An 11,593-nucleotide genomic window follows, 5' to 3' on the forward strand; every position below is an offset into this window, starting at 1 on the left:
GAGCCGGGCACAGCCGCGGCGGGGGGCGGGGGGCAGTGCCCGTTGTCAGTCCTGTTAGAGCGAAACACCAGCACACACGGCCCCGGCTCTGCCCTCCCAGAGGTGGCGCCTGGCGCTTGCGGCGGGCAGCAGTGCCACGCCTGTGACGCGGCGCCTGCCAAACCGAAACCTTAACCTTGCTCTTCTCCCAGCCTGCAGCGGCCTCATCATTCCAGCCTGGAGGGGAATGGTCTGTAATTCATCAGGAGGCGTGGGGGACCAAAAAAAAAGCGGTTGTTCAGAAGCGTCAGAAAACGCAGATGAAACCGCTGAGTCAGTTTTGCTGCCTGGCTTGTACCTTCTTTATTACCCAATTGGGCATTTTTTGTTCTGTTTTCCTGCAAAGTCCACTGAGGTTTTCTGTAGTTGTTCAGCTGGCCCTGAGCCGTGCCCGGAGGCAGGCAGGTAATTTCCACCTCCATGAATTTGTTGCTCTGAAGGAAGCCAACATTGCAGTTGTACTGGCGGCATCGTTGACATCGGAACGATCTAACACTCCTCTCTGTGTAACTTGTACCCCCCTACGCTGTCCCACTTCATTGGCCAACTCTGTTACAGAATAGACTGGAGGGGGAGGATTTTTTTTTTGCTTCTTGGTGGTTTTGTACCTGCTCTTTATCTCCTTCAGCCATTCCAAAAGAGGTCAGATGAGATTCTGTGTCAGGAACCCAAGAGCCGTAACCAGGGAGGCTGCAAACAACTTGTTTTCATCACAGACTTGCATGGAGTTATCTGACTGTAAATGTCTCCTAGTATTTAATTGTTTTTCACCCTGTTTAACGCTGCAGAGGGTTATTTCCCATTACTAATCAAAGAATCTGTAGTCCTCTACTTGTGTAAGGCTGGTGCTTCTTTACCCCGTGCTGTGTCTTGGCACCGGGAGCGTGCAGGTCGGCAGCGGGAGGCAGCACGCGTCCTGTGGCGGGTGGAGCTCGTCGGACAACCCGTGGGGGCGGCTCTGGGCCGTGTGCGCGGGGGCTCCTACCGGGTTCCTCGTGTGTCTGTGTGAAAATCCACCTTGCAACGGGCCTGCTCGGTGGCCCTGCCTGGTCCGGGCAGCTGTAAGTGGTGCCACTGCATCCGTCACCGGCAGCTCTTGGCGCTTCTCCTCCCGTGTCACGACTCCAGGGTCGGCGTCAGCAGCGTAACCGCCCGCCCCGGCCCAGGGTCACCCTCAGCTCTCGTTAGAGCACACACGTGGCTTTTGAGACTTGAGACCTCCGGATAATCCCCTGGGTGTCGGTGAGACAAGATTTGCAAGTCTCGTGTCTTGCTGGAGGGGGGGCTTCGTCATCTTTTAAGCGTCCCTTTTAGTTTATCTCTGAAAAGAGTCTGCTTCCCTGTACAGACACGGTGCTGCAGCTGCCTCACCTGTGGTGTCAGGCCATAACAAAGGTCCTTCTGATGTTTTCCAGAGATGGTGTGTACCGGGAGGGAAAGCTGCAACTTCTCTGTCTGTACCAGGCTGTTCCGTAGTCAGCACCTTCCCTTGGTGCTGGGAAGATGCTTTGCGCTGTATCGCCTGTTCCCCTCAAAGCTGTCTGAGAAAAAGTACCTGAAGTAACTGCACGGAACACTTACAGTTCCATGTCCACATAACCTGCGTTATATGTAACTATAAACTATATAAACTGTAAACTTACAGCATCTCCCCTAGAAAAGGGACCTTCACTCTCACCAATTCATTCTCAAACATAGCTCAGAAGCCCAAGGAAAGGGTCTGGGGAAGCATTGGTGACCCAGTGCAGACTTAGCTTTGAGTTTGCATCGATGCTCTGGCAGGAGATAGGGGGTCTCTGCTGGCTGGTTGCCTGTTCCTGCCTGTGCAGGTACCCGAAGGAGGAGAAGGGCACCTGCCCTGCTCTGTCCCAGTGCGCAGCTCCTCCCGCTGCCTCCTGGCGCTGGAGGGTCTGTTTCAACGCGGCGGGGAAGCCCCGCGGCTCCGAGCCTGGCGCTTGCAGAGCCGCTCTGCCCGGGTGGCGGGGAGGGACGCCCCCAGCTGCGCCAGGAGGGCAGGCGCTGACCCTCCTCGTGGCGCCCAGGCACTGCCAGGGAAACGCCAAACCCACCAGAATCGATCCGTACCGAGGCGGCTGAAGGCCAGAGGGTCGAACAAACGCTTTGGCCTGGAGGAGGAGACCAGGACTAGTGCTGGGCGCTTCAGTGGGGGTTGAAGAGACCGTGAACAGCAACACCCGGCCCCGACAGGAGCCTCCCTCCCCGAGGGGGGGTGCCCCCACTGCGACCCCCACCCTGGCTGCGCGGCCAAAGGGGCGCCTGCCTCCCGGCAGCACCACCCCGGCTCTGCCAGCCCCGGTACGGCCCCGGGAGCCGAGCGAGCGCGGGCAGCGCAGCGTGGCTGGGCTCCGGCTTCGGGCGGGAGGGAACGCCCGTTTTGTCCGGCTGGGGTGCCGGTGGGTCACGGCAGCGCCAGGCGGGAAGTCGGGTCCTGAAGCACCGCGGCGGCAGCAGCAGCGTTTCAGCGGAGCGTCGAACCTGCCCGAGCGCCCGTGGGGCGGCCTCTAGTCAGGGGCTGCCTCCGGCTCCAGCGCCGGCCCTGGCAGCTCGCCCGCTTGCCCCAAAGTCTGGCTCAACTGGAAAACCCGACCCGGCCGCTCGGGAGCGAGCGAAAGGTCGTTAGAAAGCTGTTTGATAAGCACACAAGCCATTTTTGATCTCGTTCTAACCTGACCACGCTCCTACTGTACAGACACGGTTCCACTCGAGCAGTTTGACCCCATGTTGCCCAAGGAAAGGGACAACATCCACGAAGGCACCACAGCACCCAGGCGTTCAGGACGATCTGGGAGCTTCCACGTGGTTCACCCTTTGGACGCTGGCTCGGAACAACTCAGGCGTGGGCTGCCCTGCACCGAAATCACCGTAAGGACAGCGACAACTACGCGCCAAAAACCAGACCGCGGGGCACAAAGCCGTTACTTGGTGGCGACCTGCCCTGCCCTAACACCAGCCCGTCGCCCCGGTCAGCAGGGTGATTATCCCCGGGTTTAATTTCAGCTCTCGTTACCACCAGGCTTGTCATAACCCTCTTGCATGAGGTAATGGAAACAAAGCAATTACTGCAGTCGCTGGACACCGATATTATTGTTTGCCACTCAAATCTCCTTGGGAGTCATGCCTTATTAAATCCCTCTTGCCACTGAAATCTGTATCGAAGCAGTACTTGGGTCCTCTTTTTAATCACACGATGCAGCTCTGTTACAGTAATAAATGCCCAATTAAGGCTAATTTCTGCCAAGCCCCCGTTTCTGATGTCATTATCCACATATCAGTCGTTCACCTGGCAATTCACTAACTCGAAATAAGCTGGAAATCATTTCCGAAAGGAACAATCAGGGTGGAAAGAGCACCTCTGAGGTGGCAGAGGTTGCCAGAAAAGGTGCCCAGCGCGGTGGGAGAGAGGCTGGAAGAGAAGCCGCAGCCCATGCCCACTCCCAGCGCGTGCTGCAGAAGGAAAGGGGCGACCTGGGCGCAGCGGGAGTCACCCCGGCATCGCAGCGGGGCGAGGGGCTGCCTTGCAGCGGGGCTGCCTTCTCCCCGTTCAGCCCCGCTCCGGCTCAGCCATCCCTTTCTCTGCTCGTTTGATCACCTGCAGTTGTCGGGTACCAGCGGGCTGCCCAGCCAGGGACCCGCCGCCTCCAGCGGATCCGAACAGCTCGCGGGTGCCCGGAGCTCGCTGCTCTCGCCGCATGGCACGAGGCCGACCCGACGTGGGGGTTGTCTTTTCCAGTTCCCCTCTTATGTGCAGCGTTCGGCCGTACGAACCCCCCCCACCTGCTCTCCTGCGGCCACCCCACCACCCGGGCTGCTTTTGCCGGGCCCTCCTGCCCCCTCCAGCACTCGGCGGGGCGAGGAAGGGGACGCGGCGCCTCTGCCACCCCACGATGCCCGGGAACGCGCCCGCAGGGAGAAGCCCTGAGCAAAAGCCCGAGCGGGGGCGATGCCACACGCACGCTCGTGCGGCTGCTAAGGAGCCTCTTGGGGAAAAGCTGCGTGGTGTTTCCCCTGCGCCCCCCAGCTCACCTCCAGGCGGGTGCTCCCGGGAGAAGGACAGGTCGGCAGCGCCGGTGCTTGGCACTCACGTCTGTGGGTAACCCCTTCTCGCTCCTCTGCCCCGGTCACGGTGCAGGACGGGCATAACCAAGCTCTCCTGTGGGAGCAAAAGCTTTTACACCATAACAGCAAGGGGGTGAAACCCCCCCTCACCACCAAAGGCAGCTCCTCCCTCTCCCAATTAACAGAACAAACCTGCTCTGGGTTTCCCCCCCACTACAATTTCCCCCCCAAGCTCTGTGTAGCCCTTAAATCGCTGTTATGAGGTTTAGCAAGTTGCTTCAGCTCCGCCAGCCTGGGGGGCTCTGCAGAGCCCAGAGCAAAAAGAACAACCAGTCCCTGAGAGGAAAGGCCTGGCACCACCTTTTATATCTGATTGGGGAATTAGTTTCACCTCTTGAAGCACCTTTGGCTGCTTTAGGCCCAGCCGCAGCCTCGGCCGCCTGCCCCAGCAGCTCTGCCGGGGTCGCTGAAGTGTTTTAGCAGAGCAGCAGCCCCGGCCCCGCATGGGCATCGTTGAAGCTGCCTGACGTTAAACCTGGTTTAAAGAGCTGCTCCTGCAGCCCCGACCGCACGTGAAATCTCTGATGAACAGGAGAAAGCTCGTTAAAATGACTCCAGCCACGCTCTGGGGCTCTGCCCATGCAGCAGCCTGGGCTGAGCTGGGTGTAGCACACCAGGCACATGCTGAACTTAAGGGAGGAAGAGCTTTAGTGACTTCAGCATGTGAACCGTGCTTGCCCTAAAGCCAAAAATACTTTTTTTTTTGGTGAAACCCCGCTTTGATCGTGGCTGGATGCTGTCGTGGCTGGATGCTGTCCTGAGCCCGTCCAGCCAGCTCGCTTCGGAACCAAGGCTTGCTCCCAAACGAGCGAACACGGGTGGAAATGGATAGCAGAAGCGCACGGCTGCCATTTTAACTCCTGCCAGCTTCCCTCCAAGAGCGGACAGCGTATGGCGAGATTGGGTTTCTTTGGGTCTAAAGACATCACATAGTTTGCAAACACACACAGGAGGGAACAGTCCAGAAATGGGAAAAATCCCCCCCCGATTCCTGCGTGTCCCTAAACACTCGACGTGCGGTGCAGAAGCCTTTTCAAGTGCCTGTGCAAAGAGCCTTTTAGTGCTGCACCTTTTTCCCCACGCGCTTAAAAATGTCAATATTGACATAACCTGGAAGGTCAATGCCTGTTGATGGAGAAGGTCACGGATTTCTGGTGCCCCCACGCGATCCTGCAGGCACCGAGGTTCTTGAGTGCATCTGGGGTAAAAGGTGTATTCCTGTAAAAATGGGAAAAGCTGGTTTGGTGGAGAGAAAAACAGTCGCCTGACGGCCGGCCCTGCCTCCCGTTGGCATTTGGGGCGATTCTGCTGAATTTCCCGGCGGTGGGAAGCGGGTCCGGGGGATCGGCGGGGTACGGGGCGCACCCAGCTCCTCTCGGGTGGTGGTACCAGCGCTGCTCCCGGCGGGCTCGATCCTGCCTCGGTTTTTTTTTTTCTTCTCCACCAGTAAATAAAATGCAAAATGGCTTTTTTTTTTTAATTCCCCTGCCCCGGGGGCTCCTTGGCTGGAGCCGCTCGGTTTTGGGGACAGGCTGGTGCTGGTGTGCACCGGGGGTGCAGCTCGGGGGGGGGGGCAGGCACACGCTGCGCCCCACACCGCGGCTGGCTGGTGTGTCCCCCCCCATGGCTCGGCCACGCTCCCTCCGCACTCGGGTGCCCCTTAACCCACGGCTGGACCACCCGCACCCCACCCTGCCCTTGCCCCACCAGCACCCCATGGCGGGGCGACCATCGCCCTGCGGCTGGGCCCCCCTCGCCCCACTGCTGCCTTCCTGCACCCCATGGCCGTCTGTACCCCATGGCTGCCACCCCCACCCCCCCCTCCCCCCTCCGGGCTGGTCTCCCCTCGCTCCCCCCGGGCCGGGACCCCCGACGGGGCGGCCGCTGCCGGTGCCCGGGAGCTCCGCGCGGTCCCTGCGCCCGCCCGCCCCGTCCCCGCGTCCCCCTCCCCACCAGCACCGCCCCCTCCCCTCCCTGCCGAGGGGGGGTCTCGGAGCTGGAGCTGCCCACCCGGGGGGAGCCGCCCCGCTCCGCCCAGCGCCGCCGTCCGCGGGAGGCACCGGGGGTCCCCGCCGGGATGCGGGGCGGGGGGACGCGGGGGAGGAATGCGGGGGTGGGGGGGATGCGGGGCGGGGGGATGCGGCTCCACCTGCGGAGCGGCGGGGAGGGCTGTGCGCGCCCCCGCGAGTCCCTGGAGCAGCGGGCGCCGCGCCTGGGAACATCCCGCTGCTCCGCGGCTGACCGGCTCAGGCACCGGTGGGAAAAAAAAAACCAAAAGCGACCAAAAAAAACCCCCAAAACAACCCCCAACCGAACCCCGCGAGGGAAGGCGAGCGAAGCCCCGCGGCTGGCGGAGCCCCCGGCGAGCAGCTCCGAGCGCAGCGACCCCGCACCGCCCCGGCGGGGCCACCGGCGGGGGACGCGCAGCCCCGGGCAGGTCAGTGCGCTGCCCCCGGGGGGGACGGGGGGGTCCCTCGGAGGGTCCCGCCCTTCGGCTTGGCCCCAGCCGGACCCCAGTGACACCAGCCGGGGCTGCAGCAGGAGCCCGGCGGGGCCGGCTCGGCCCCTCGGGGGGAGCGAAGCCGAATCTTTCTGTTTTGGCATTCACGGTCGTACCGGGCTTCCCGGCTGCAAGTTCTGGGTTTGCCGTTCCGGACCCGGCGCTGCATCGCTCGCCCTGCGTGTGCAGCCGGGAAGCAGCAAACCATCGCGTCTCTTCGGTAATTACGAAGGCTGCTTAATTAATGCTGTTCTGACTCTTCCGTGGGGGCGAAGAAGACCGTCCGGGTCCTGGTGAGGGAGATGAGATGGTAACTTGGACAGCGTGGGGGCTGAGAGGAGCGTCCTGGAGGGTAATTCTTCATTTCCTTACGCTTTCTGCCAGAACGGAGGGGACATCGGCCCCTGTGCTGCTGCGAGGGGCTCCGTGGAGGTGCCTGGGCTGCAACGCAGCCCTCCCGCCCCCGGGGAAGGCAGGAGAAACCCCCGGGCAGGAGAAGCACCGTGGGTGGTGAAGAAATAACCAACGGGGTAAAATAACACTGTGGGACTGGGGAATGGTGGGGCGGGCTGGGACGGGAGGGCAGGGGGATGGAGAGGAGCCCTCGGCTGAGGCGGTGGCCGGAGGGCAGCACAGGGCTGACAGGGGAACATGAACTGCCTTTTCTTTCTGCTTTCGGCCAGCGGAGCTCCCAGGAGGCTTTCCATGAGGCATCCCGAGCTGCCGTCCCTGCCCTGCCGCTCCCGGCTGGCCCGGCTGGTTGACCACCTTGTAGCCAGGTTCCCGTTTTCTCTGTCCTGAAGCTCCCCTGTGTCTGCCACAGGGCACGTTCACTCTTGAAAAGTCACAGCACCCTTGAAGTCGGCCGGTGCATCGCTACGGGGCTGTGCGAGAGGACCGAGACCCCTGGGGTGGGTTCTTCTGCCCAGGAGTACAACCGAAGCACGGTTCTTTCCCCTTCAGGGCTGACAGTCTCACCTCCGTTCGACTTCAAAGCGTGGAGAAGCAGCGTCGGCTGCAGGAGCGACGGCAGGATAGCATGGCTCACAGCCAGCTGCCCAACGACTCCTGGCAGAACAGCTCAGCCCCTCTCTTCACCGGCCTGGACCTCCTCCTGCAGCTGAAGCCCCTCTTCATCCCGCTCTACGCCACGCTGGTGGCAGTGGCATGCACGGGGAACCTCTTCCTCATCCTCCTCATCGCTCTCACCAAGAAGCTGCACTGCACCACCAATTTCCTGATCGGGAACCTGGCGGCGGCCGACTTCATCATGTGCCTCGCCTGCGTCCCCCTCACCGTCTCCTACGCCTTCGAGGTGCGGGGCTGGCTCTTCGGGATGTTCATGTGCTACTTCGTCACCTTGATGCAGGCCACCACCGTCTTCGTCTCGGTGCTGTCCCTCACCGCCATCGCTATCGACCGGTACGTAGTGGTGGCGTACCCTATTCGCAGGAGGATAAGCCGCAGGTCCTGCATCTGCCTCGTGGCCTGCATTTGGTTACTCTCCATCATGGCCTCTGTCCCCACGTCGCTGCACACCCACTACTTGGACCTCAACACCATCGGCCATGACATGATCATCTGCGAAGAGTTTTGGAAGCACGAGGAGAGAGCGCGGCTGCTGTACTCCTGCTTGATGCTCCTCTTGTCCTACATGCTCCCACTTTTGGCAGTGTCGGTCTCCTTCTGTGCCATCACCTACCAGTTGCGGAGGAGGAATGTCCCGGGCGCTGCCCATCCCTGCCAAGACAAATGGACCAAAACGAAGCAGAAGACCTTCCGAGTGCTCACCATCTCAGTGGTGTGCTTTGCTATCTGCTGGTTGCCCCTCCAGGTAGTGAACTTCATCAGAGACATCGACGAGGAGTTCACCATCCTGGACAAGAGGTATGTCAACGTCATTCAGGTCTCATGTCACCTGGTTGCCATGAGCTCTGCCTGCTACAACCCCTTCATCTATGCCTCCCTCCACGACAAGTTCTGGTCCCACCTCAGCAGCTACTTCTACCGTAAGAAGAAGAGCTCCAGCGTTGTGGCCTGCAAGGCTTCTCGGTTCAACACCTGCTCCACCCTGGCAGAGGCTCCTACCGGGGTCTCGGATAAGATAGCCTTGCAGACGAGATCCTCTTAACTGAAGGACCTCAAGAGATCAGGTTTGCCTTTGGACCTGGTGTGCACTTCGCTCTAGGCTGGGCATGGGACCTGGTTGTTGGTTGTGGTGGGGTGTTGCTGTTCCCAGGAGAGGTCTCTTGTGCCCGGCGAGGAGAACGAGCACCAGGCAACAAACCGATGGGCTTTGCGGCCTCGAAGAGCAGCTCTTCTGAGATGTTTTGTGCTTTGGGGAAAACAACCCAGTGTGACAACAGCAGCTGCAGCCAGGCAAAGGCAGAGTGATTCGGAGCAGGACGGACCTGCTAGCCCGCGGGCAGACGTGCTGGAGCAGCAGTAGGTGTTTCCACCTGACCCAGTTCAACAGGCAGCTGGAAAGACGAGTCAATGCAACAAGAGTTGCTTGGCTCGGTGAAGGAGAATGACAAATGAGTATCCAGATTAATGACCGGACCCGCAACCAGCCCGATGCAGTTCTCTTTAAGCCTCGGTTTTCAGAAATGCCTCCGTTTCTCTGCTTGCCCCATGTGCCACAGCCCCGCAAGCGCCGGGTCGTGCAGCAAGCGCCGCGTGCTGGGGGCGGTGGGGCAGGAAAGCGGGGGCTGCCCGGGGCGAGCAAGTTTCCTGTCGGGCTTTTGCAGACCTTACCTCACATCATGGCTGGGTATGGGGTATATACCCCGTGTCTCGGCTCGTGGTTGGGTGTAGGGTATATACCCCGTGTCTCGGCTCGTGGTTGGGTGTAGCAGGCGGCCAGTGCTGTATTTGGAGCACAGAGACCTCTCCCCACGGTTTATTTAGGAGATGGGTGAGCTTCTGAGAAAGACAAGCACACACCGAGCGCGTCTGAAAACCTCTTTGGAGGGCGCACGTCTTCATTATGTGGGATGAGATTGTTCCTAAGCAACCGCCGGAGCGCCGGCTCTCGCGGGTGGCAGTTAAACTGCCGGGTGTTTTCTCTTTTAAATTGCAGTTCACTGTTGACAGGACAACGTACGCTCAGAAACACACGTCCCTCAGTCAGGGACTGTGGGGGAGCACGCGGCCACCGACGGCGGATGGCTTGTTCTGGAAGGGGGTGACTTTCATAACCTGCCTGACTTTCTGAAGAAGCCACCCATGTAAGCAGACTGGAGGGTCCCAGTTTCTCCAGCCGCTGGTGTGCAGCCGAACCGGGCAGAGGTAGCCGGGCACATCAGAGAAGTTATCGCTGTTCTTTGTAGCCGAGGAGGACTCAAGGGGATGGGGCACCCAGGAAGATCTCAGGTGATGTGTTTGCTGGGGGGGATGTCTCCACCTCCGCTCTCAGGGCGGTTGAAGATCGCACACGGCCATGCTCAGGCTCCTTGGGGGGAGGTGGGCTGCCCTAACCCAGAAACTGCTGCATAAAGGGTGGGTTTGTTCGTCAGACGCTGCTTGGTGTCTCCAGATGCCTGGTGCCTCTGTGGCCCATCAGCCGGGTCCGCGCAAGCAGCACACTGAGGAGGCAGCATCTCCTTGCACCCAGATGCCAACCTCAGTTTTAACCTCTTGATTTCCCAGGAGGAGCCTTCGGGGACAGCCCACCGGCACCAGCGTCACCGTAAGCACCAGCCTCAGGGGTCATGACAGCTTCTGTGGGCCGTGCCTTCAGTGCACCATCTGCTGCTGCGCCGAGCCGTGTATCTCCCTCCGCTCTTTGTGCGTGGGGACGGGACTTTAGAGCCCCTGGGCAGCGTGTCCTCACCGCTGCATGAAACCTGCCGGCCGCGCTGGCTGTCACTCGTGCTGTCAAAGATCAGCTTGGGGCCCTCCGGTGTGAACGCAGCCGGTCGGACCCTCGCAGGGTCCCTGATCCGCTCTCGTTATGCCCAGGCATGAGCTGCTGCCCGCTCGCCTTCCTGCTGAGACCTTCGTGGCGGTCCTAAAGGGACCACGTTATCTCCCGTGGTGCAACCAGCGGAGAGGGGGACCCGTCAAATGCAAAGTGCCGTGGGTGCTGGTGGCCTCCGTGGCGTACCCGTTGGCCCTGTTTGCTTCTGGCAGCTTTCTGGTGGCTGTGCAGGGTTGTGCTCGGGGCAGAGGGTGGGTCGCTCGTCCTGGAGTGGCAAGGCAAACCAGAAGGGGCACTGCTTGTCCTTCCCGCTAATAAAGGCTTAAGAAGCTCGGGCCGTGTGTCTGTATTGATTCAAATCGAACAAAAATAAGCCACCCTTGACTGCAGCTTAGTCACAGCCCGGGAAGCCGACCAGTTTGGACACGTTCACCTCTGTGGCTGTCGCTCAGATAAACGATTAGCAAAAGCGACCAAGTCACCCAGTCCCTTTCAGGGACGCGGGGCTCGTGTTGCCCCAGCGAGCGGCAGTGGTGCCGCCAAACACGGAGGAAGCCTCTAACGAGGGAACCGGGCAGGAACAGCAAAGCGCTCATGACTGCTGTTTTAAATTAACGCATTTCAAAGGAAACAGATTTCTGCTCCGGGATTTCGACTCTCCCAAGGCACGTAGCCGAGCCGAGGCCGCCCGCCTGCCGGCAGCTCTGCTTCCAGCCCTGCGGGCAGCATTGCCTTGGGAGGGCGGCAGCGCAGCCAGCGCCGGGCAGGGGACGGACGGGTGGGTTATCGGCCGAGCTCAGGTTCCCCAGGCAGTTTCCGCTGCTTTGCAAAGCTGAGCTTCGAGGGACGCGGCAATCGCAGCTTCTCTGCCAAGCGCAACTGCTGCCTAGGGATCAACAGCAAAAGTAAAGCCCAAACAGATGAGATTTTTTTTTCTAGATTATGAAAGTATTGCTTGTTCCAGGGTATTCTGTAGCCAACGCCAAACAGCACAA

The 11,593-nt window shown here is 60.6% G+C and overlaps 1 protein-coding gene across 1 annotated transcript; it reads left to right on the forward strand.

Annotated features, from left to right (window-relative positions):
• Positions 1 to 7,715: 7,715 nt before the first annotated feature.
• On the forward strand, positions 7,716 to 8,807 carry LOC104345317 (prolactin-releasing peptide receptor-like). Its single transcript, XM_009949710.2, has one exon. The coding sequence runs from the start codon at positions 7,716 to 7,718 to the stop codon at positions 8,805 to 8,807; it is 1,092 nt and encodes a 363-aa protein (XP_009948012.1).
• The last annotated feature ends 2,786 nt before the right edge of the window (positions 8,808 to 11,593 follow it).

Source organism: Leptosomus discolor, chromosome 12 (genome assembly GCF_034619465.1).
Source record: "Leptosomus discolor isolate bLepDis1 chromosome 12, bLepDis1.hap2, whole genome shotgun sequence".
Classification (NCBI taxonomy): domain Eukaryota; kingdom Metazoa; phylum Chordata; class Aves; order Leptosomiformes; family Leptosomidae; genus Leptosomus; species Leptosomus discolor.

Excerpts from the sequence above, each read along its gene's own strand:
- LOC104345317 (XM_009949710.2), top strand. The coding sequence starts at position 7,716 with ATGGCTCACAGCCAGCTGCCCAACGACTCCTGGCAGAACAGCTCAGCC.